Below are 26,528 nucleotides of genomic sequence, written 5' to 3'. Positions count from 1 at the left end.
CTGGAACCAGTTTACTCAGAATGGCTATGGCTTCTGCCATTACAACTGTATGTGTGCTTTATATAAAAGTGACTCAACTCCTATTGTCATGTTTGCTTCAGACATGGGAATGTTACATTTAGAGTTAAATTATAGTTCTTAGAAATCATGTGCATGCAGTGTGCATCCATATAAATATGGATAAGAGGATGGTAATGAAGCACTGCTTTGCCCTCTTAACAAGCCAGGAAGGAGTAACCTTATTTAGGGTTCAGTTAATTTAAATTGGTGAATAAGAAAGAGAGCGAACAAGAAGTCAAGAGACAAATACAAGAAAAATCTGCTTGCTTTTTAGTTTTATGAAGCAGACATGTCTACTGCACTTTTTATAGTGATAATTATTAATAATCTTGAATGAATAATGATGGAACATGGTATTGTGTTTCCTTTTCCCATTAATAGATTTAAACTGATGATATGCTTTCTTTCTTTCTTTCTTTCTTTCTTTCTTTCTTTCTTTCTTTCTTTCTTTTTCTTTCCTTCTTTTTCTTTCTTTCTTTCTTTCCCAAAAACATGATATGAAATAATAATTAATCCTGATATTTGTAAAAAATACTTTTAGTTTGAAAAATGTAATTAGAAAAATTTTTGAAAATAATGATGATGTATGAGCCCACATATATTGAAGGTATATGTAATACTTTTTACTACTGTGTACACCATGCCGTTTTAGAGTCATTAATTGAAACATTTCTTGACATCTGAAACCAACATGAATACACTCATGTCAACACTCACATAGTTGCATAATTTCTAACTTACATACACTTGCACAAAAAGAGCAAATGAGATATAAGGACATACGCATCTCCAATGAGTTTGCATGTAGATAGATGATATAAAGATGTTTGGCACGCTGAACAGTTTTCACTTTTTAAACAATGCACCATGTCAATTTAGGAGTAAAACCCAAATACCCTCTTTACATTATCAGATTTGACTTTCAGCCAGACGTTAACTCAGAATGAATTGCATCTGAGCCGTGTTCCTTACAAGACTGGTTTAACTTCCATCAGCTTTAATGTCATCTGTGTGTGTGTGTGTGTGTGTGTGCGTGCGCGCATCTGTTTGTTAAGATTTATGAAAGCCTTCGCTCTGGTTTTGTCACTTATGTTCCACGGTCTGTTTGCATACAAATATAAGTTTATCTCTTCTGTCTCCCTTTATTTTCATATTTATTTCCTTTCTTTCATTAAGTTTTATTGTGGATTTAAATGAAGCATGTCAGATATATGCTAATGTTTGTGTGCGTTATGAAAAAGTTTTGTTAGACATGGTTATGTGACTACTTTCATTGCAAGCGTGTTTGTGAGTGTGTGTTTTGTCATTTCCAGGGCCTAAATGGCTTTTGGCAGAAATATTTATGAGAGAGTGTACGTGTACGTGTGCGCATGTGCCTATGTGTGTGAGTGAGTGTGTGTTTGCAGTCCATCGCTTTCAGAGTAAGTGCTGAAACAGCAGCTTCAGGCAGTGCTGTTCCTCTGCTATAATGTGAGTACATTTTACACATCATAATTTAGCTATAAATCTTTCTGCAGCATGCACAGTGGAGCCACCGACACTCTGCGGCAGCCCGTCCTCACAGTCCTGTTAAATTGACACGCATACTGATGCACAAATGCACACATACGCATAATGTGTATGAATATGCATGTACACGTAGTTCATTGTGAAAATCATGTGTATGCCACTCCTTGTCATACTGACATAATTTGAAGCCTTTTATGTTACTGCATTGTTTAATGTTGAAATTAATGTGTGCTAATATTTTGTTCTGCATCAAACTTTACTGTACTCTATGCAATTAGGAACTACATTTTTTTAATTTTCTGTGGAAAAGTGTGGACCTCCTCCTTACCTGGGTTAATATAATATAATATAATATAATATAATATAAAACTAATTATATTTAGATTGTAACAGAACTGAAAAAAATGTATCATGTTTTTTTTTTTTAGATCATTCAACTTTGCCATCACAATAATAATTAATTAACTTTTGAAATATATTAAAAAAGAAAACAGCTATTTTAAATTGTAATAATATTTCACAGTATTGCTATATTTTTGATCAAATAAATGCAGCTTTGTTGAACGTAAGAGACTTCCTTCAAAAACATTACAAAAAAATCTTACCGACTAGCAAATAATAATGATGATAATGTGTGTGTGCATATCAAATGGTGTTATTGATTGCCAGACAAAAATCATATGTAAACGCTTAAAAAATTATGAGCACATCTCTCATTATTTCATGTTCATAGCACAAACTGTGTGAAACAACACTTTAACACAAAGTATGAGCACTCATAATAGTGATTCGCTTAGCAGACAACAGCAATAAAATATTTTGAGTGCTAAGAAATTAATGTTTTCCTTTGTCAATTGTCTCTTGTTGGCTGGAATGAAAGAGCGATTGCAGTGCATGTTGAGGAAATTTGAACAGAGAGTTGTGTAAGGAACAGACCTGCAGATAAAAAGCCAACAAGGTGTAAAGCCTCTTGATAAAAAGTCTGTGTTCTTTTCTTCTCTCTCTTTCTCTCTCTTTGTTGCTCTTTATTTATTTTATTTAGAAATGTGACAGCCCTTTTTACGGCTCTATCTAGATCTAAATAAAATCTTTGACTGGGAGAGCCATCCCATGCTATGTAAACAAGTCAGTGGAAAACATTTTTATGCAGGGTCGCTCTGGAAAGGCAGCTAGTTCATTTTATAGTCTAATGGCATTGTATAATATGACACTCTGGGCGGAGAGGGAGTTTAAGGCATGTGGAATCTGCTGACATCAGTTGTATCGGAGAAGGCTCGGTGTGTAGTGTTACAAATACAGCCATACTCTATAAATTACATAGTGATTAAACCAGCTCATTAATGTGTACAGCATAAAGACATGTGACTAGATCAACATAAACAGTCTCACCTCATAATAGTGTGCAGTCATTGTTCTGTGAACGTGATGAATGTTCTGACAAACACCTGGATCTTTGGCTGTAAAAACCCTCAGATACCTGTTAGGAAGAAAATGCAGTCATTTAGCAGACGCTTTAGTCAACTGCGGTGGTTGCAGACAGGTGTGATATTAATTTTTTTAAGCAATCAAACTTAAGATTTTCACCTTGTCCACAATAAATTAGGTAAGAAAATCCCTTATTTTGAATCATGTATACATTATATATATTGCATTTCTGTCAGGTAATGCAGTACTCCTCCCAGAATATTGTTGCCATTACAAATGCTTTGGTATTCTCCTGTTTATGTTTATGTTTGTTTGTCTTTTATTTCAAGCATATGATGGTCCTTTAATTTGTAATTAAACTCACATGTAGCAATTCACATGTGTTGGCAATATAGAAATCACACTTGCAACCAGTTAAAGTGGAGAAAAGTTGACTCATATTTTGTGTTGTGTGTGTGTGTACCACACTGAGCATGGAGAAGAGAAAGAAGAGCGTAGAATTGTCTGAGGATTTGAGAACCAACATTGTAGAAAAGCATTGACAATCTTAAGGGTACAAATCTATTTTCAGATATCTTAATGTTCCTGTGTCCAGTGTGCGCAACATTTTCAAGAAGTTGTCCATGGCACTGTAGTGGATCTCCCTGGATGTGGACAAAAGAGAAAAACCACTGAAAGTTTGCAGTGAAGGATAGTTCAAATAGTGGATAAAGAACCTTGATCAACTTCCAAACAAATTCAAGCTGACTTGCAGGCTCAGAGTACAACATTGTTAACTTGCACTATCCATCGCCATCTGAATGAAAAGTGACGCTATGGTAGGAGACACCGGAGGAGCCTACTGCTGACACAGACACATAAAAAAAGCCTGACTGGAGTTTGCCTAAACTTACCTGAGGAAGCCAAAGTCCTTCTAGGAGAAGGTCCTGTGGACAGATGAGACTAAAATAGAGCTTTTTGGTAAAGCACATCATTCTTCTGTTTTCAGAAAAGAAAATTAGGCCTTCAAAGAAAAGAACACCGTCCTTACAGTCAAACAAGGTGGAGGTCTACTGATGTTTTTAGGTTTCTTTGCTGCTTCAGACACTAGATGCCTTGACTGTGTGCATGGCATTATGAAATCTGAAGACAACCAAAGAATTCTGGGGCACAGTGTAGGGCCCAGTTTCAGAAAGCTGATCTCAGTCAGAGGTCATGGGTCTGACCCAAAGCATACTTCAAAAAGCACTCAGAATAGTTTAAGACAAGGTGCAGGAGAGTTCTGAAGTGACCAGCAATGAGTCCAGATCTAAATCCCATAGAAGACCTGTTGAGAGATCTCAAAACAGCAGTTGAAAGAAAAAAAACCCCTCAAATCTGTACGACCTGGAGGAGTTGGCAAAAGAAGAGTGGTCCAAAATTCCAGAAGAGAAGTGTAAACTCATTGATTGTTACAGCAAGTGATTAATTTCAGTTATTTTTTCCAAACGGTGTGCTACCAAATATTAAGCTGAGGGTTTGCAGGGTCTCTGCACTGGGGTAAACTCTGTTTGTTTATGTGGTTTCAATCTGATAACCTTTAATGAGAATTGCATCTGTAATGAGAAAATTGGAACACTAGCCCCAGAGATGTAGACTCAGGTTTGTTAAAATTGTCACATTAATCGTCTGTTTAAATGTGAACTGAGCCATTTATTTATAGACTGTTGTAGTTCCACTTAAGGGCAGAATTCATCCAAAAATCTAGCATTTATGAGAATTTATGAGAGAAGTGGTGATGTCCTATTTACAAATGAATTATCCTTTTGAATCGGATTCTCTCTATGTATCATATGATCTAGTTCAAAAAGCCAGTCCAAATCTCTTTCTTGAGTTCCCATTAACTCAATAAAATCTGGTTTTAGGGGATAACAGCAAAGTCTTTTCAAAGTAAAGTTGGTTCCTTTGGTTGCCATATTTGCCTCCAGTGAGTTATTTTGGGCATGCAAGACCAAATCTACCGGAATAAATACAGAAATCACGAAAACTGCTTGCCAAACTAGCATTTCAATAATATATTTCAAATTGGCAGTAAAGTCTGACATTAGCTGTCGAATAAATATTTTTTCCTACATTGAAATAGTGTTAAAAACGTGTAGGTATATTTCAGATGTGGCCAATGTAAATGTACAGTTCTAAAGCCCCGTTCACACCAAGAACGATAACTATAAAGATAATGATATTAGCGTCCACACCAGCGAACGATATCATCTGTTTATTCTAGGCGCACATGCGTCTGCCGCTTTAAATTCTTGAGCTCGTGACAGCAGGATTGATTCTGATTGGCTGTCAATTTTTTATCGTTCATCAGCTGGAGAAAAATCGTTTTGAAAGGGATTCCAACGATATTGTTTCTCTTTGTCTTTATCGTTATAGTTGTGGTGTGGACTCTGCTGTTCTTTAATATTGAGAACGATTTTTAGAACTATATCTTTATCGTTATCTTTATAGTTATCGTCCTTGGTGTGAACGGGCCTTAAGCATGAATTTTAGGAAACTAACTGTTTCTGGAGCTCCTAACAGCAGCTGCATTGATGCGATAACTTTACCAATTGGCAAGTAGCTTGTTTGTTTAGAAGGCAGGACTTCCTTCTACAAGAGCCACCATATTGCACCATGCTGTTTCTACCTTTCAAATGAATTCAACTGAACCATCTTAGTATATATGAAGAGTTTATTTGCAAAAACAGATAATTTTCAGAAATCATGTTTTTTTTTATTGTGCAGTCCAAGAAATATCAATCAAACTGCAGTTGGGTTGTTTTGATTATGTAATAATAACTTAAATACAGGTCATTTGCAAAATTAAAAATCATTGAAAGTATGTTTTTTTTATATATTAAAAGTTAGTTTTATAGCAAAAGCAATCGTCAAACAATCGTTTTTTTGGCAAAAGCAGATAACTCCACATTTCAAGTTTCAGAGTTACAACCCCCCCAAAATAACCCACTTGTTTATCTTTGTAATCTCATCAGCTGACAATGTAGATGCCTGACAAGCTTTGTTGTTGTGATCATAGACTGTATGGTTGTGATTACACGCAATACACTGAGCTTTTCCCTCACCATTGTAACGCGCTGCTTTTGCAAGGTTCCGTGAAATCGTTTCAGCTTTTATTGTCCGTTTACGCCATAAAGAAGATATCACAGGTTCATCAAGTTCATCGAAATGATCCATCCTCGATCACTTTAGTCAGCTTTGAGGAAAATCCTCTCTGCTAGAACACGTTTTTTTAAAAGTGACTGGCAGCCTTGTCACCTGACCTGAATACAGCGCGCCAATTCGCTAAAATGGACTTATCTGCTTCTGTTCACAAACAACAAGGGCGCTTGTCGGCTTCTGCAGTAAAACCTGAACTCGCAATGCCTTGAAAGTGGACAATGCCGGCTTTTTTGACCGGTTTAGGGTTCAGATTTGTGTGGAGAATAATGCATGGCACTCAGCTCATTTTTTTTAAAAAGTGGAGTTTATCGGTTTTTGCAAATAAACTCTTCGTATAGTCTTTGATAACAGCACAATGAAAGAAGATAATCAGTGAATAATGAATTTTGGTTTGTTCCTCAAACACTAATTTTTGAAGACTTTAATGGACTACTTTTACATTTATGGTGCATTTGGATCTTTTGTGAAGCGTGAAAGTTTCTTTATTCATTGATGCTTTCATTGTAATTACAGGGGAAATAAAGTATCCAACTTTTCCTATTCTGTTCCACAAAAGAAATAAAGTCATACAGGTTTGGCTGAACAATCCTTTTAAAAAATGTTCCTCTTCCCCCTTTTTTTTCTGTCTATTTCTTCTATCTTCTCTCCAGCCTGTAGATGTAACAACCACGCCAACGTGTGCCACTCCAACTCAGGGAAATGCTACTGTACCACTAAAGGTGTCAAAGGGGACCAATGCCAGCTGTGAGTATGACTGCATTTCCCATCACCAGCAATCCTCCCAGTGGCCTGTCAGTCAGAGAGTGATAGACAGGAGACCTTCAACAACTTTTCTTACATTGTCATGCTCTCATTAGCATCATAGCACATTTTATTCACACGTTTAACCCTCTCATAAGTTCTCTGTTATTAATTCCCACCTAAGTGTCTTTCTAATCCCAGGACATTAATTTTAATGGCAACCTCTACTGTGCTGTGTCAGCGAGCTCCTGTTCTCAGTGGCAAAGGGAACTTATCAGTGGCTTAAATAGCACTTTTGGGGCTGACACTGTGCCCTGTGTGTGTGAATGTACTGAGGTCCATAAAGACAGAGTGCTGTGTGGATGTATTTGTAACAGGCTGCAACACCGCCATTGGCACTGATAATATTTTAAGCAGTAATGAGTTCCCTAGGACTTAAGCATAGTTCTCAAAAGTTTCTCTTTTCCACACACCCTCTATCCTTTTTTAAAATATCACTCATGTGACCCGTGGGTAGAGAGTTAGATGGCACACAAGCAATAGAACTTCAAACGCATGCCTGAACTGCATGGATGGATTTGCTGTTTGTTGGTACTGGTCGGGGTTGATGTTTCATGCAGCACATCACTTGGCAGTGGAACTGATGTACATGTAGGTGTATTTACCCTGTTACAGTGCACTGATATGACTCATAGGCCCCAGTTAGAAAAAAGTATTTTTAAATGCTGGTACCCGGTTAATAGTGTTATTTCGTTCCAGTAATTTGTCATGAAACTAAATAATTTTTCTCAATAAACTATAAGAATTTCATAATTTCCTGTTTCTTAACTTTTGTTTTCTTCCCCATGAACTCTTATAAGGAGAAGTGTTCAGTTGTCCAGGGCTGACTAAGACCATGCCAGATTCCCTACCAAGAAGACTGTGAATGTTATCTAACATCATTCATCTTTATTCTTGACATTTTGTCAAATAAAATTTTAAGAGGGGGGGGGCGAACAATTTTAATCAGAGAATGCAAAAATTTTGCAAAATAAAGCTAACTTTCTCTGGGGAATGAAATTTTTTGCAAGTGAATGCAAAGTTTATCTGGGGAATGGAAAACCTTTGCAAAAACAATTTTTTAACAGGGTAAAATGCAATGTTTGTCTAGGAAATGCAAAATGTTTTGTCAGAGAACTGAAAACTTTTACAAAAGAATGTAAAGTTTCTTTTGTAAAAAGACCATATCAGTTATCTGCTGACATTATAGACTTTTTTCCATTTATCATATCTGTCAATATCGCACATTTAATTGTGCATACTCCTTTTTTTTTCATCCCTATATTTTCATTTAGCATCATTCTGAACAGAAACACAAAGTTTTTTGGTACACAAATGCATTGATTTTTTCCCCCTCCCATCTAATTTTTTACCCCCTTCACTATGGGGTTACTGTAGAAACAAATTTTTTTCCCCATCACTATGTCCTTTCACACATGCAATCTACATACAATCTAATCCTGGTAGGCCTACATATATTTTCTGCACTGATTTTGGATCCAGTTCAAATAACCATTCCGAATCTGTTTCTTGAGTTCTCATTAACTCAATAAAATCTGGTTTTAGGGGATAACAGCAAAGTCATTTTCAAGTAAAGTTAGTTTCTTTGGTGGCTATATTTACAATGCCTCCAGTGAGTTATTTGGGGCATGCAAGACCAAATCTATTGGAATAAATACAGAAACCACAAAAACTGCTTTTGGAGGGTTTTGATTTTGGAGGGAAACATGCAAGATTCAGTGAAATGGATTTAAATATGGTAAGCGTTATAAAAAGTGCTGTACTACACTCTTGTCACTAGGTAAATGTGGCAAAAATGCCTATCACTGTAAAAGTGATAGGCAATATCAAACTGGCCTTCTAGGTAGAGTGACTTCACCAGCCACACCATCTCCAAACCATCATAAACCAAAATAATAGAAATACATGTTAGTATGTATTTTCAGTAGGTCACTCATGGACAGGCTTGTTATATGCTAAATCTACCATGAAGTGGCTAGCACTTACATGTACTTTCACATCACCATGGGTGTTAAATTAAATAAACACGACGTTTACTCAGTTAACGCAATTTATTCCTTCCATCATCCCGCTCACATCAACAACACCGTTCCTTAACAACAACGCCCACTTTTTCCCCCGCGCTCACCTTTTAACCGGTGCATGCACCAACCTTATTTTTAACCCGGAAGAACCTTCTTCCATGTGAACAGAGTAGGGAGGAAATAACATGTTAACATGGGAACCACTGAAGTGATTAAAGACAGTGACTCACCCAACCTAAGCGATGACAGATGAGCATTTGAGACGCAGCCAGAGTGCTGAATCACATGTCCATAACAGTGCATCAACCTTCCTTCTGTGATGAAGGCATGATTTCCATATGCTTCATAGCCTTCATCCCAATATGAATTACATTTTTAATCAGATTGCATGTAATAGTGATGATGAAACTTGCAGTATTTGTTGGATACACAGGTGGATCCATCTCAGACACTTGTTGGTGTAGCCCCTACTGTCTGCATGCAGATTTGTAAATTATATGAAAATGTATCTGCTCTGATTTTGGTTTGAATTTGGGTCTGGATGTTTACGTCTGGAGTTCTGGGTCTGAATGTTTATCTGTGCCCCATTTTATCTTCAGATGTGCCTGTTTGTGTGTTCAGTGAAATGCGCCGGGTAAGCTGGCCCAACAGCTGTGAATATGTGTTTTGAGGGACCATTTCTCTTTTTGCTTTTGTCTCTTTTGATAACATGCTTTTAGCAGTTAGATTACAGAGTACTGCAGTGTACCACACAACCACAAAAACAGTGAACTTGCATAATGTTTGTTCTATGTACTACGTATCTATGGTCCCATGAAGGATCTTTAACACTATTGCTCTTAACTCTTACTACATTTTAAGAATTTAAAGAGAAATGACAGGTGTAAAATTGATATTTAATTGAAATCGAGAACTCTAGTTGGTATATTACATGACTAAATGTTGTAAAAACCAAAACACTGCACTCATATTTGCTTTAGTCCTTCTTTTGCTGCTATAACAGTTTTCTTTTCTAAAAAAGTGTTTCGCTAGATCTTTTAGATCCCATTTAGAGCATGAGTAAGCGTGTTTGCATGTTTAATTTCAGTCAGACAAAAGCATTAATGTCTTCTTAAAATGTCACGTAAACACTTTCTGACAGAAATTGTTAAAGCTACTCCAGTGTTGACAGTTCAGTGTTACATTTATTAAACACTAATAATCCCTTAAAGGGGTCCTATTATGCTTTTTCACTTTTTTAATTTTAGTCAGTGTGTAGCGTGTATGTTTGGGCATAAAAAAAGATCTAGAAAGTTACAAATCTCAAAGTCCACTCCAAAGGGAGATATTTAATTTAAAAAAAATCCCTTTTCAAGAACTACAACGAACGGCTCGTTTGGACTACAGCGTTTGTTTTCTGGTCGTGGTTAGTACGCTTGGTTGAGTGAGTGCATCAGACGAGACGACGAAGAAGAAGTGCTGCTGCAGAGTTAGTGCATCAGAGAAAACTAAGAAGAGCTGCAGTGCTGTAGCGTCAAATTTTGAACAATTCTTACAAGTATAACATGACGTAGCTGGGCACCGCGGACAGACGCCGAACGGTGCCGCCGGTGTGCCTACACTCATAGAATATCAAGTATTTGAATTTTAAAGACATGGCGCGACGCGACGCTGCGCTTCTTGTCCGGTGTGCGACCGCCTGAAACGCAGTTTTTTTCACCTTTGTTTGGGCTTCCAAAAGTGGATGATGTCAGGAAACAGTGGTTGCAATTTATTTTTAACTCTGTTCCTGAGCATTATAACCCCAATTTGCTATTGTGTGCTGCGCATTTGACTGAGGACAGCTTCCACATCACGAGTGAGAAGTGCCGGATTCCCAAAAGCTTTTGTTGAAAGACGGAGCAAGGGGGCGTGGCAGTACTGAAACACCGTCTAAGCTGTTCGCCAATCACAAACGCACTGGGACAGCTAACCAATCACAACACATTTTGTTTTTCGGAAGGCGGACCTTCATCAAAGCCAGAACTAATCGAGCCGTTTGTGCCAGGCTTGGGAGAAAGGTATTTTAATAATGTAAATTATGTGAAAAATAATGCGTTTTTCGAAACACCAAGCATGAGAGCGTGTTCTAGTACACCCCCAAAACAAAATCAAGACTCTGTAAAAGAGCATAATAGGACCCCTTTAAAAATAAAGGTTCCAAAAGGGGGTTTCTTCTATGGCAGCGAATGCATTTTGGGTTCCCCAAACAACTTTTTAGTGAACTGTTTTTAAAAGAAGCATTTTTTTTCTAAATGTGGAGAACAGCTTAATAATCTAAAGAAACTTTTTCCACTATAAATAATCTTTTGTGCAATCGAAAGGTTTTATGGATGTTAATGTGAAAAGCATAGGTACCGGTAATTCTTGGAAGAATGAGATGTTGAAATCTCTGACTCAATTGCAGTCTTGGCATCTTGGCATGTTTGTGACGTTGATATCTTCTGAAATTTGTTCTCTGAAATCTGAAGCAGGAGAGAAGTGTCCATTTGCTCTCATTGCACTGCCATTTAGAAGAAACAACTGATATATTAAGGCATATATTATATATTTTGAAAGCAGTCAACCCGACATGACAAGGAATTCAACTAATGTTATATATAGAGAGATTGACAGAAAGTGAGTAAGTCTCTAAAATCTGTGAGACAGTGAACACCAAGGTCCCTTTCAAGGTTCTTCTCTTTGTTGCTTTGTGTCTTTGTGTTTGAAAGCGCAAGGAAGGGCGAGAGTCAGAGTGAGAGAGTGTGAGAAAATAAAATGAGAGAAAGACGGATCAAGAAAAAGACAGACTGAAGGGGGAAAGAGAGGGAGCTAGCAGGTGGCCCGTGGCCTGTTTTAGCCTGTTTCCTGTAATGAGCTGAGCTGTCTGTTGAGCACGGCGGGAGAGATAAAGATGTGGTACTCGTTTAGAGGACGGAAAAGGTAGTGCTGTTAGAACAGTTCATAAAGACAGACTTCCTCTCGCCTGGATCCTCCTAATATGGATGTTGCATTGGGCTGCTAACATTAGTGTGTTCCATATGTATGTGATACAACATAATAGATTTTATGTTAGAAAGTTAAATGCACCATACAATTTTTGTAAACCCTTGATATTTTCCAATAAAGGACAACCTGCATTATAAAAAAAATTAAATACACAAATGTTAAAAAAAGCAAAATCATTAATGTTTGTTTCATTTCAGTCTCGAATTGTGTGTGTTTTTTATCCACGAGGAAGCCGCCATTTAATTAGACAGGCCCTCCTGAGGAGTACTGAACGCTTGAACCCTGTGAGCAACAATTGCGTATGCTTTTGAGAGACACGCACACACAGAGCTGTCTCGGTGTGAAATGTGGCACTCGGAGGATTTATTTACTAATTCAGTCTCCAGCGAGCAGGCGCCACACACATTCTGTTTATTTAGTCAGGATGAGGGCCTGTTACCATGTGGCTAGAAGGATCAACACAGGGCAGTTAGCGTACCACTCTCTCCCTCACCTGCTTGTCTTCTTTCTTTCCTTCAAACTAAGAGAGCAGTAGGACTAGACAAATGACTAGAGGGCATGCCCACTGTCTGACACCTGCTGTTTTCATTTTCCATCCCCTTATTTGTTCTCTCAGTCCCTGTCTTATGTCTTTCTTTCACACTTTTTCTGGACCTCATGTTGTGGTGCACTGGGTGCACTTGCTTTAATCTGTTTGCCGACTGACTGATGCCATTCAACAGCAAGTAATACCTGGAGAACGCTTAGCAATGTGTAAGCATTTCCATTCATCTCAATGGCATTTGGACACCCGCTGTTTTCAAACGTCATGTCGTTTTTCGGTCCTTTTGACTTCAATTATATGGACAAAAAAGTATTCCGGAAGTCAATGGGAACCCAAAATGTTTGATTTCCAGAATACATTCTTTTCTGTTCCGCAGAAGAAAGAGAGCCATACTGGTTTGGAGTGACATGAGGGTCAGTAAGTGATGACATCATTTTTGGGTGAACTGTCCCTTGAATGAAATAGAAATACAGGAAAACTGCCTTAACAGTAGGGTACTGTAGCCAAGGAGGAGAAATATGAGTTTTAAAAGCAGGCAGAAGTTGAAGAGAATTAGAAATATTTGAACAATAATGAAATGTTTTGTTAATCGGAGCACAGTGTGAATGGTTGTCCCACTGTGCATGGTGAACACTCAGCATTCAAAGTGTTCCTCTGGAATAATATCATTTTATTGGCGGCCTGGAGGGGTCTGCCTTTCTTTTTATGCCTGTTTTTGTCCTGAGGTGGTGTCATGCCCGATTTTACCCTCCCGCAGAATCCTTTTCCCCTTAGAACCCAAAACAATTCTGTTAGCTGAAAGATGTTTTAATGGGTACTTTTTCTAGTGCCTGATTTGAAATCCTGCAAAATTGCTTTATGGTGTATGTTTTTTTAACTATAACTGTAATTTGGCAATCAATGTCTGTTAAGTTATATGTGACCCTGGACCACAAAACCAGTCTTAAGTCGCTTGAATATATTTTTAGCAATAGCCAAAAAAACATTGTATGGGTCAAAATTATCGATTTTTCTTTTATGCCAAAAATCGTTAGGATATTAAGTAAAGATATTTTGTAAATTTCCTACCGTAAATATATCAAAACTTAGTTTTTGATTAGTAATATGCATTGCCAAGAACTTAATTTGGACAACTTTAAAGGTGATTTTCTCAATATTTAGATTTTTTTGCACCCTCAGATTCCAGATCTTCAAATAGTTGTATCTCGGCCAAATATTGTCCTATCCTAACAAACCATACATCAATGGAAAGCTTGTATATTTAGCTTTCAGGTATTGTATAAATCTCAATTTCCAAAAATGGACCCTTATGACTGGTTTTGTGGTCCAGGGTCACATATGTCACATATTACAGTGTAATGTATGTACAGTGTATGTAGCCAAAGCTATAAATGGTTACTTTTAAACATTTATTGTTATGTTCTTTTTCCTTTGTTATTTTGGTAGATGACTAAATTACTAACTTACATAGATACTAATTCATAACTACACTATTGTTCAAAAGTTTGGTTTGGACAGTAAGGTTTAAAAAAAAAAATTAAAAATTAATACTTCTACTCAGCGAGGAGGCATTGAATTGATCAAAGTTGACAGTAGACAGTAAGAAAGTGACATTTATACAGAAGATTTCTATTTCAAATAAGTGTTGTTTTTTTAACTTTCTATTCATGAAATAATCCTGAAAAATAAACATGTATCACTGTTTCCACAAAAATATTAAGTAATAATAATAAGTGTTTCTTTATCACAAAATCAGAATATTAGAATGATTTCTGAAGGATCATGTGATACTGAAGTAATGGCTGCTGAAAATTCAGCTTTGCCATCACAGGAATAAATTGCATTTTAAAATATATGAAAATAGGAAACAGTTATATAATATTTTACGTTATTATTGTTTTTGCTGTATTTTTGATAAAATAAAAGCAGCCTTTTTTTTTCTTTCTTCTATGATTTCAATGCAGTGCTCTTTCTCAGGCCCTCGGCCACTTCTCCACTTCAAAGGGCAATTTGGTGATTAATCATGCGTGTTTGCCCTGCTGGTCCGTCCATCCATCTGTGTGTTTATTAAGCTCTGAATCCACACACATGAACTCACTGCTTCTGTAGCATGAGGTGAATAATAAACACTTAGTGTTTACATGCCAGTAATGAGTGTTTGCTTTAAACTGAACCAGACATGCCACTGTGTTCTTCACTCTGGCAGGCTCTCTCTCCACGTCTGTCGTCCTCACAATCTCTTACAATCCTGACTGAATATATGGATATCAAAAATGGTCATTAAAAATAAATGTACTTCACAAAAACTTATCAGCACCTTTGCCCTTGATACAAGAACATCCCGATTTTCTACTATGAAAGCTTAAGCATTACTCTAACCCACTGTTTAAACTGATGCATGTTTCTCATATGCATAAAAAAGGTGTGTTTATGCTGTATATTCCACTCAGGGTTTTTTGCTCATCTTTCTGATCCCGAGAGAGTTGGTGATAGTTTTGTGCTTTTGGCACAGCATGAAGGGTTTTGTTTGGTTTGTCAGTCTGAATTGATCAGAAGTGTGGTCTCATCCTCCACTTCAGGCCTCAGAGGAGCGGGGCACCTGACGGCCCGTCCACTAGAATCATGTCAAGCCCAGCTAAGAACGTACTACCTGCAGCATAGGGAGAAATCACCATAAAAAATCCCACAAACAAGAAACACTCACACTCATGGTTCTGAGACAAAGCAGCAGAATAGTTTAGTGTTTGGTATAAACAAGTTTTGGTTCTTTGATATGGTATGCACACTACTATTAAAAGGTTTGGTTGGTAACATTTTAAAAATGTTTTTGAAAGTCTCTTAAGCTCACCAAGACTGTATTTGTTTGATAAAAAAAAAATACCGTCAAGGCAGTAATAGTGTAAACAGTTATTGCAGTTTAAAAAACAGTTTTCTGTTTGAATATATTTTAAAATATAATTTATTACTGTGATGAAAAAGCTGAATTTTCAGTAGCCATCACTCCAGTTTTTCATTCTCTCATGATTTTTTAGCTTTGATGTTAAAGAAACATGTTCATTTTTTTTTTGATGAATAGAAAGTTCAAAAGAACAGCATTTAAAAAAAAAATATAGAAATCTTTTTTTTGTAACATGTCTTTACTAACACTTTTGGGTCATGTAATGTGTCAATCAATCAATCTTTTTTTTTTACATTTATTATGGGCACAGTATATTTTAAAAGAAAAGTTTAAACATTAATAGCTGTTGTCTTGTTGTATAGTAGTGGTTAAACTGATCGTAGTTGATCCGTGATCAGTACGTGCCGTCCACGGTTCGGCACACATGTGATCCGCGGATTAATTTAACCATAATAGAGTATACGTCTATCATTTGTTCGTATTTACACAAGCAAGCGAATTTTAAACAATTCCAGAGAGAAAAGGCGAAAGGGAACTCCGAGCTGAATCCTCTTCTGAATCCTCTGAACAGACACATACACATAAAATTATGACAAAATACCCATCTCGACAATCATTCAGGTAAACACAGTCAGTTATGTCTCAAGTGAATGAAAACAGCTGAGAAAGAAATCGGATGTGATGTGTATCATTATATCGGATCTGTGCATCAGGTCTTAAAGGGACAGCGGCCTATAAATACTGCTGCTGTCATTAATGATCATCAAACAACAAAACAGCTGTGATAAAAATCACGTTATTTTCCCTAATTATTACATTTCTGTATTTGAATACTACCAACCTTATTTTATTTGTAACATATTCTGTTTGTATTTATCTATGCTTGTAATTTGTGTAATTGTTCTTATTTTTACTGGCTGTCCTCTTGTCTCTTTAATCATGTTTAAACTTTCTTAGTTATTCTAGTAGTATTTGCTGTGGTATCAAATAAGTACTTCGCTTTAAGTAATAAATGGAAAGCAAGTTAAATTGAAATATTTTTCTTTTCTTGCTGATCCGAAAAATGATCCGATCCGTGGGTCAAAAACCGTAATGTGATCCGTTGAACCACTGTTGTATAGCTATAGTAAATAATCACTGAATTAAAATTTTTTTGATGAACTATTTCTCTGTTGATGGGTCAAACCAAGCTCCCAAATCTATGTTGTTTGCATCATATTTTTTAACTAATTGTTCTTTCTTTTAATTTACTGCAGATGTGATTCTGAAAATCGCTACCTTGGCAACCCACTTAGAGGAACATGTTACTGTAAGTAACCCTCACTGGTACTCTCTCACACACACACACACACTTACTTGTATTTGTGGTTTACGGGGACTCTCCATAGGCGTAATGGTTTTTATACTGTACAAACTGTATTTTCTATTGCCCTACACCAACCCTACCCCTAAACCTACCCCTCACAGGAAACTGCTGCCAATTTTTGAATTTCATAAAACACCATTTTGTATGTTTTTTTAAGCCTTTTGTTTTACGGGGACACAGGAAGTGTCCTCATAAACCATGTTTACGTTGTAGTACCCATGTCATTATACACATTTGTGTCCTCATAAACCATATATACCTGTACACACACACACACACACACACACAGAGTCATAGCTCTGGTGATATTGCTAACTATTATATCTTGCCATTTTATAATGTTAATGTATTCTGTCTCTTTTCATGGATTTTCTCCAAAATTGCATCATTTTAGCAATCATCTTTGAATCAAGTCGACAACCGTACAACAACAGAACAACAACACTAATTTAACGACACAGCCCTTAGGAAACATAATGGCCAAATAAACAGCACATTAAAGTAATTGTAATAGTCTCAATGTTGCTTAATTTTATGTAGCCAAAAAACAAACAAACAAAAAACATCAGACACATATTGTGAGTATTCAGTATATCATCCAGCACTTCACTCTCACACTCACACTCATTACCTGTGTCAAACACTTTCAAACTCTTTATCCAGTGTTCACAAATAAACATATACAGCACCTTCTGGAAGCACAGCAGATGGAAGTGTTTCTTTCTAACCCCTCATCAGGACTCCATCACACAAGCATTTATCTGTTCTCAGCGGTACAACGCCACTTGTGTTCATCTTGGCTTCTGTCTGCTGTATCTTTATGTGTATATGTGTGCATTGTGTGTGAGGGAATCTTATTTGTCGACCTTGTCGCTAAATGCCAAGAGCATAGCCTAAAGCGATACACGTGTGCTCTTGGCTTTGCCCACAGCTGAGATGTGTAGTTCATATGTTGCTTATCTGGAGAGATTAAAAGAGGTTTAGGATCTCAGTACAGTTCTTTGTGGTGGATTTCACCTGGACTGGAAAATGATTAGGACAAACTCTTTGAGGAGAATAATCATATATGGCCTTGAGTGAGGACATGAGGTTTTTGGAGTGTGACTTCCAGTTACCACTTCATTCTGCACATTTATTGATTTAGTTTTTGTTTGGCAGAGTTAATATGGATCTCAGAAAAATCTAATGTTTTACCAAAATGCAGATTAAACATCAAGAAAAGGTGATTTTCATTATTGTATCACAGTAGTGAGAATGATATTTGTCTTGCATTACATTAATAGGAGTATGTGGAGAAATTATGTTTAATTGTTGCCAGTATGAAAAAATAGGACACCGAATCTTATTCAGAATTATTTTCAGCAGCCATGTCATGGACATTCACTCATGTAATCTGTTATCCCACCTTAAGTAGGGTCTTCTGTTCCATTTTCAAAGAAGTGGAAGCGGCCAGCATGTCCTCGAGCCACAATCACTGATTTTGACTTAAAGTGCCTCAGATAGAATCTGAAGGTCAGAAAGTGCAGTGGGCAAGCAGTCTCCCCCCCCCCACCATTACTTCAGCTGCTATAAAATGCAATACAAATGCTGTATGATTTGAAGCTAGGAGGACTGGACTGACTTTATGCTTCTTCAGAGCAAAAGTGGTGTTCTCCCTAAAATATATATATTTTTAAAACAAAAGTCATTTGTTTTTTTGGGGATGTAAGCAAAACCTCTCGTGTTCTTGGGTAACAGTAATGTTCCCGTGTCTAAACAGCTTAAGCATTCAAATCCCTGATGTGAATACACCAAGTCACTTTGGATGTAATATATTAAAAGTTTTCATTGTGTTTTATAGGGTAAACTATTTATTTTATTTTCTTATATATTATATTGCAAATTTTTGTATTTTACTTTAATTTTTGTATTTTATTTTGTAATGAAAGTAACTGATATTTTTAGACTGTTATTACAGGTGCTACTAATGCATGTTCAGAATGTGCATCATTCACATGGTACATTTAGCCCTCAATTTTTAGCTATATTTATTTATTATTATTATTTTAAAAATTAGGAATAGGAATTTAATACCAAGTCCCTAGAGCACTGTTACTCTTACATGTTGTGAGCATGTGCACTGCCCACTTTGCCACAACATACATTGGTTATTATAGGATTACAAACAAAATTTTAGCAGTAATCCATGATATTTTTGTCAAAGCTGGCTGTGCTTTGTATCTCTGGCTTTCCCTGTTTAGCATTCTCTGTCTATCATAGAAAATCTCTGTCTCACACACACAGTATAGATTTAGTTTACGTTCAGAGCACTAGATGGCAGCCTAACAGCTATAGTACTAATCCAGTTGTCATAATTGACAGTTTAGAGCAGTCATACCTTCCTCATCTGTCCACAAAATAAAGGAAAATATATACAGGAAATGACACGGCATCATCCTCAGGAGCAGCAGACACGGGCTCTCTTGAAAATGACTGGGAGCTCATCCACACAAACTTCGAGACAGCAGGAAATTAAACTCTACTCGGTACTCAAAGAAAATAAAAAAGCCTGTTGTAAATCATTACTCTTGTCACTACAAGTCCCAGAAATTCCTTCCCTGACCAGATCTGACCAACCAAACCAGGCTTACATAAACACCCCTCTAATGCCACCAATGAATGTTTTTAAAACTAAGCTCCATTTGATTACAGAGTCTCAGATAAGCAGAGCACATTCAGACAGCCAATTTATTTTAATGGACGCAGAATCATCAGTAGGTGATCCATTCTGTTCTTAGCAATTTGTGTGACTCTTGCATCTAAACATCTTTTTTTTTTTTGCTGCCTTTTGGACATATGAGGTTTATGTTGCTTACCAGACATTTGTTATCTACTGCACTACAAAGTCAAAAGGTGCCTTATGGTGGAAAGGTTCTTAGAATTATGATTAATCAACACACATAGAACATGACTGTGTGTCAGAAGCACGTGTGAGGGGTTTGCAAGGCTTTTATGAGCAGATCAGACTCGCGTTCCCTGTATATAGGAGCATTTATTACCAATGCATTATTTATAATTGACCTCCCCGTGCTTGCACAGGTTCTGCACGATCCTCTTCACTAATATCCTCTGTGTCTCAATAGGGCTCAAATTGATAAGCAATATAGACCACGTCATTGTTTACAATACAACCGGAGCACATGCCGCTATGTTGAGGGGCGCTTAGACGCGCGGCTAGAGGCGGTTTAGCCAATCGCAACACACTGGGCCAGCTAATCAATCAGAGCCCATCGTGTATTTCTGAGGGAGGGGCTTCATAAAAGCAGGAAATGATCAGTGCGTTCAGAGGAGAAGGGACAGAGCGGTGTGGAATAAAGGTAAATTATGTGAAAAATAATGCATTTTTTAACAAACAAAGCATTAACACATGTTAGACTGCACCCCATAAACACAATCAAGCATATAAAAAAACCAGTCAGCCACCCCTTTAAGCTATAATGTCTATGCATTAATACTAAATGCATTTAGACTACTGTTTTTATACAAGAAACCAATAGGTACATAGTTATATTTTTACCATGGTATTGAGGTGCTATGGTTTTAACTGTGGCTATCATGATCTAAATGTATACTACTGTGGAAGACCAGTGGTTAATTTAAAAAAAACTCAAAACAGTCAAAATAATAAAATTTCACCATTTAAAAATGAGGTTGTTACTATTTTTACAGATGTTACTGTTTATGATAATGAACATAACTTTACATCTGCATCATAACTCAAGCTACTACTACTGTCAACTCAAGCTACTGTCAAATGTCTATTTCTAAGATATAATGTAATATTATTGTAAATGTAATATTAGTATTATTGCAGCTTGCACTGCAAAGTGAGCTGAAGATACGTGTTATCAAAGTCAGGCACATGCAGAAATTAAGAAATATATTTTTCTATTAAGATATTTATTTTATTAAGGAAAAATGACTGGAAAAGAGTAAAGAATTCAAAAACGTGAAGTGTTTGTCACGTTCTGACCATAAAGAGTAGTTTAAAACCACAATGAATGGTCTGGTTTCTACAGCTTTCATTTAGAAGCAAAAGTCTGCCTTTAAAGAAATAAAGATCTGAAATGTATAATGATAATCATCGATGTCGACGTGATGATTTTTTTGGCCATATCACCCAGCTCTATTTATGCCTGATACACTGATCGACGGCTAACTTCCCTAAGCCTGAATAAAAGCCGTAACTACTGTTTTAAACACATACCCAATGAGCATCCCACCAGCCAGACAGACACTACCGGACACCCTCAGGCCCCTCATCAAAAACTAATCAGGCTTTCTGCCTAGACTGCTAAATACTTTCAGTCAGGCTGTTTTGTGCTTGTGCATAAATGCACTTTTATTTGGACATCTAAGGGCCTATCTTATTTTCTTAAGATAATTGTATTGGCTTTAAGCCTTAGATGTAGATTTCTTCTCCAATCAAGACAATGCTACAGTGAATTAGGATTTTCATTTCTTCCTTGTATTTTGGTCACGCTGATGATATGGAGAGAAAATTGATGTGAAGATACATCTATGATGTAATCAAACCAGAACCTTTAATGTAAATTGATTCTTTCTATTTATGCCTCTTTAAAATATAATAAGTGCTTTCAAATGAAGTCACTGCAGATAGTCAGTGATAATGGAGATATTGGTTGATTGTTCATGTGTTCGTGATTTGTCATGTGTTTTGGTACACCTGAGCAAAAACACATACAGCATACCTGTTAATTAAATAATGTGTAAACAAGAACATCTGACCTTGTATTATCAGGTATGGTTAGTTAAATCATGTGCTTTTGTTATGCATACCTGGTTGTCTACAGTGTAAAAAAATCATTTCAGCTTACTGGATTCACAAGGACTATGAACCAGTGTATATTTAGCTTCAACTTATTATTTAAGGGCAGTGTGCCGTTTTCTTTCCTGCTTCTAAAAAAGATGACTCCAGATGTCCCTAACTCTCCGCTGTTCTCATTACCGCCAGCAAGGTGTTCCAAAATTGAGGATGATAACGTTTATGGTAGAAGACATTAAATAAAATACCTAGATCCCATTTGCCAGGAATGGCTTTCTGTTATTGCTTCATTTCAGACCTCTGAACCTGGAAATGAAATGTATTCTGCAGGATGTTTAGGGGAAAATATACTTTGGCTTGATGAGACTGTTATTTGAGACTCCTGTAAAAGCTTTATTGAATTATGTATTGTAAATAAATGTGTGTATTTCATAACCAGAGCACGTCAGAAGACAACAATGATGTTGTCGGTTGTAATCAGAACGTCCTCTTTTGGCTTCTTATATATGTTTTGTTTAAACTGTGAAAATATTCCAGAGTTCAAGTAAGGTTAATAACTTCATATGTTAATAATTTAATTCCTCTGAAATAGAATAGCAGCACATGTTTTCATACAATTTCTCTAGATTAAATTACCACAAAAAAAAACACATTATTTAGTGCTCCCTGATTTCTCTCAAGGGGAAATTTGATTTACTGGCTAAATTTGTGCAATTATTTGGCTTATTATAACCGAATGAATGGAAAAATGTAGGAAGCAGTGAACATACTTCATAGTATTGTTATTTATGTTCGTTTATTATTTGCATTGTACTTGATTAACGCTGACACACATACACATGCAGTCATGCAAGCGAACACAGATGCACACTCAAAAATATTACAATCATAACAGCAGGAGGTCTAAGAGAGTGGGTAATAAATAGCTCTAAGTGTCCTCTCAAGCACATAGACATAATCCTACAACCCAAAACAGCCTGTTGATCTCCCTTTTAGATTTTCCACTCTTATTTTCCCTTCATGGGATGGAAAAACTCTCTGAAGTTTACCAAAGACCCTTATGGGATAAACATAGCTTTGCTGTGTACCTGGGGCAAGAATAAGGAGAGAAAGAGAGCGAGAACCCACAATAATCTCTCTATTTGTGTGACAGTGGAGGGAACTGAGTGGTCAGAGGAAGAGATAAGCTCAAGACGGCCGCTTTGATCTGATCTGAAGTAATTCTCTATCTCTCTGTGGTTGCGGAATGAACACGGCTATTTGTTGAAGCTAATATCCTTTAGTTTCGGTCGCTGTCTGTGAACATCTCCCAGTCTGCTATGGTTTAGTGTGAATTTGTTACATAGGGGTGGGAGAAAAAATCGGTCCATCGATGCATCGCGATTCTCTCTCCAACGATTCTGGATCGAATCGGACAATTTCAGAATCGATTCTGAGCTTAGTTTTTAACCAGATGCGCGATGACGCTGAGTTTGCTTTAGAAACACCCATATTCTGATTGCTTTCCAATTCCGCACACACATACACCACTCGAACCTTCCGCTAAATAATCTGGTTGAAGCGAATTACAAGGACATACGCGGGCTTCATTGCACCGGATGTGTTGTGAGAGACGAGCGCTTTGTTTGATGTTATACTTGAAGTGTGCGGTCTCGCCCGTCTGTATTTTTCTTACAAATGCTCGATGAAGTCATCATTTATGTGGTTTGGAATGCAGTGGACTTATATAACAGAAGGCTGCTTTCAATTTCAAATGCTGACGTGCGCTTTGTTTGTGAAGACTGCTCGCGCATGCGGCTGTGCGCGACTCCGTGTAAGTGGTTTAATGCACTTGCTTCTCAAAATGGTTTTATGACGCAAAATTAATGTAAGCGTAGCCAGTTATGTCTTAAGGCAGTGGTTCCCAATCCTGGTCCTGGAGAACCCCCAACACTGCACATTTTAGATGTCTCCCTATTCAAACACACCTGATTCAACTCATCAGCTCATTAGTGAATACTCCAAGACCTCAAATGTGAGTGTCAGATAAGAGAGACACCAAAAACGTGCAGTGTTGGGGGTTCTCCAGGACCAGGATTGGGAACCACTGTCTTAAGGAATTAAGCGGACAGGACAAACCACATTACTTCTTATATTTCAAAAGAGATCCATGCGTGAATGCAGCTTAGTAGATCTCCCGCTGTCTATGATGTCATAGTAAAAAACAACAGTAAAGATGAAGAAAAATCACTCACAGTTATTGAATGGAAAACGTTCAGATAATCTTAAATACTGAAAGCACTCTTTGTTTGTTGTTTGTAATATGTTTCTATGCGCCTCTTTTATTATTTGCTACTTGCGTGTATGTTATATTAGTTTAAAATTCTTAACATACAACTGTTTTAATTTTTTTTTTCAATTTGTAATTATTTTAAAAAGTACTTAATTACTTATGTAAGGATATGTAAATGTAAGGATTTTAAGATTCTCAAGTGGGTAAACGAATTAATTAGTAAGGTGGGTGGGGAGTAGATCAAGAATCGTTCTGGAATCAGATCGTGACTCCCAGAATCGGAATCGGATCGGATCGTGAGGTGACTAAAGATTCCCATCCCTATTGTTACATCATGCACGGATATGTTGAGATAAACATCTCGTGAACAAGGCCTGGAAGTTTTTCTTGGGTTAGTGTGGGGTTTGATTTGTTTAGTTAGTTTGCATTTACTCATTTAAGGTCTAAAGTTTGAAGGGTTGATGATGTGTTCTCAAAGTCATGATGAGTTAGATTAGCAATAAATTTAACTATAATCACAAAAACAGCACTATTTTTTATGAAAAAACCCTAAATTACTCATTGTTGAGTGTTCCTAATCTATAGAAGGTTCTGTCGATTTCAGAAAGGTCATAAATGATAACTAGAATCCAGTGAAAGCTTATTCATCTTTTTGTGCAATAATTTCAATGACAGTTCAGTGTTTTCTTCCCTTGGCAGAGTTGATATTAATTTTGACCCGCTGGACAATCAAATCAATCCTCAGCCTTCCTCTGTCTGTTGCTATTTAATCATATGTCGTCTTCACAATTGAATCGGACAAGGTGACCTTTAGTTGCTCGTGCAGATGTGAGCTGTCAAAAAGTCCTTCATATCACAACTGCTTCTCTCTCCCAACGAGAGTTTGTGTTTTACTTTGAAGAATAGCTGTGATTGCCATGATGTTATGATTTCAACATGACGTGAACATGAAGAATTTTTGCCAAGCAATCACTTCATAATGTTAGCAAATCTCATGATTTTTATGCTGAAACAATTTGACATATAAATGCCAAATACAATTTGTATTTCTTCTCTACCTCACTAGATAATCTTCTGATAGACTACCAGTTCACTTTTAGTCTGCTTCAAGAGGACGATCAGCACTACACGGCCATTAACTTCATGGCGACTCCAGAAGAGGTCAGTGAATTTGCATCGTGTTCACAAACAAAATGGTTTAGAATGGTTTGTATTTGATTTTGAACTTGGTGTATTCCCAAAAAAACATTTTTGCAGCACCCAGATTTGTGTCCTATACAGTAGGGCTGTCAAAAAAAAAAAGATTTTCGAATATTCATCCAATTTAAAATAAAAGCCCACTTTCGAATGCAAAAACGTTGCTTCATTCAAAATATTGCGGAAAAAGAGAACATCAAGAAATCTACATCTAAGGCATTGGACAATGTCTATGGTAACATACAGTATTGAGCCATAAAATTACATGATTTACAGTTCAGATACAGGTTTTCACAAAAACAAAATTCTTATACAACAGCATTTTAGCCTTTAGACCATTTTTATGAAAAGGGATAAATCAAGCATATAAATTATGATGTCAATTGAAATCTTAATTGTTTAGATTTTTAGAAAGCACATTAACTTCTTTCTCATTTACAACTCTATGTGTTTGCTCCGCAAAAACATGAGTTGATATTTGCATTGATCTGACCATAAACAGCAAGTAAGGCTTATTGGAAATGCAAATTCATTCTCTGCCATGAGGTGGCGCTTTAGGAGCGCTGAAATATTGCGGTTTCCCCAGTAACAGCTGTACACAAAGCAGCTCCGCGCTCATAAACGCTGCTATATCAGGAATTATAGATCAAATTACACGTTTCTGAGGACAGTCTGTTGCCTTCAGATACATTCAAATAAAGACTTCCGCGGCGCATTTTGACTTGAAACATGCAGCGCTCATATTTATTCAATGACATCATTGCCTTTTGAAGTTTAATCCGGCCGTATCGCGACTCTTGTCTCTCCGTCCCCAACTGTAAGACCTCTTGAAATGATAATTAAGACATTTCTTATACCATTTAACGTATTTAAAACTTTTTATGGCCTTAAGTTTGATACAACTCACTTTAGGAGTTTTTAAGGACCCGCGGGAGATCTGGAGATTTAAGATAGCCCGTCGGGCAGCGTGGTGATATATTTTGGTAGCCCGATTGGAAAACACAATAGCCCCGGGACGTCGGGCTAAGGATTTTGCGAGCCCTGGTTTATGAAAATTAAGTTATATTTTAAAGGAATTAGAATGTGATATTATAACCCATTGTTCTAAATGTAACCCTTTACCTATGCTATAAATCCTTTTCCTAATTTGGTGTGACTGGCCTTTTAAAATGTGCTTTTTTTAAAGCAACCAGTTGACAAAAAATTTAAATCCAATATTTGGGAATAAAGTAGCATCAGACATTTGTAAGCAATTTTTGCAGACCCATTTTTCACTGGGAGCATCACAGGTGTAACAATTTGGGAAAATAATCCCCCAAAAGTACAAAAATTATAATTTTTAAGTTAATTTTAAGTCGAATTTCATAATATTAACAAATATTTTTTGTGAAAATATGACTGGAGCACAACATGATGGTTA

General features: G+C 36.7%; 1 protein-coding gene across 2 annotated transcripts in view; it reads left to right on the top strand.

Moving 5' to 3' along the window:
• Positions 1-26,528, top strand: part of atrnl1a (attractin-like 1a) — a 291,501-nt gene that overhangs the window by 106,675 nt on the left and 158,298 nt on the right. Inside the window, exons 21-23 of one of the 2 annotated variants that reach the window (XM_016295005.1) lie at positions 6,825-6,918; positions 16,705-16,757; positions 24,978-25,072. In XM_016295005.1, the coding sequence (XP_016150491.1) occupies positions 6,825-6,918; positions 16,705-16,757; positions 24,978-25,072 (242 nt within the window). Of the gene's footprint in view, positions 1-6,824; positions 6,919-16,704; positions 16,758-17,208; positions 17,409-24,977; positions 25,073-26,528 lie in introns of those variants that run through there. The other variant, XM_016295006.1, reaches the window with a different exon arrangement.

The sequence above is a fragment of the Sinocyclocheilus grahami genome, unplaced genomic scaffold (genome assembly GCF_001515645.1).
Source record: "Sinocyclocheilus grahami isolate Dianchi unplaced genomic scaffold, SAMN03320097.WGS_v1.1 scaffold328.1, whole genome shotgun sequence".
In the NCBI taxonomy this organism is placed as follows: domain Eukaryota; kingdom Metazoa; phylum Chordata; class Actinopteri; order Cypriniformes; family Cyprinidae; genus Sinocyclocheilus; species Sinocyclocheilus grahami.
The sequence above is the reverse complement of the archived record's forward strand: the minus strand, read 5'-3'. Positions and strand labels throughout refer to the sequence as shown.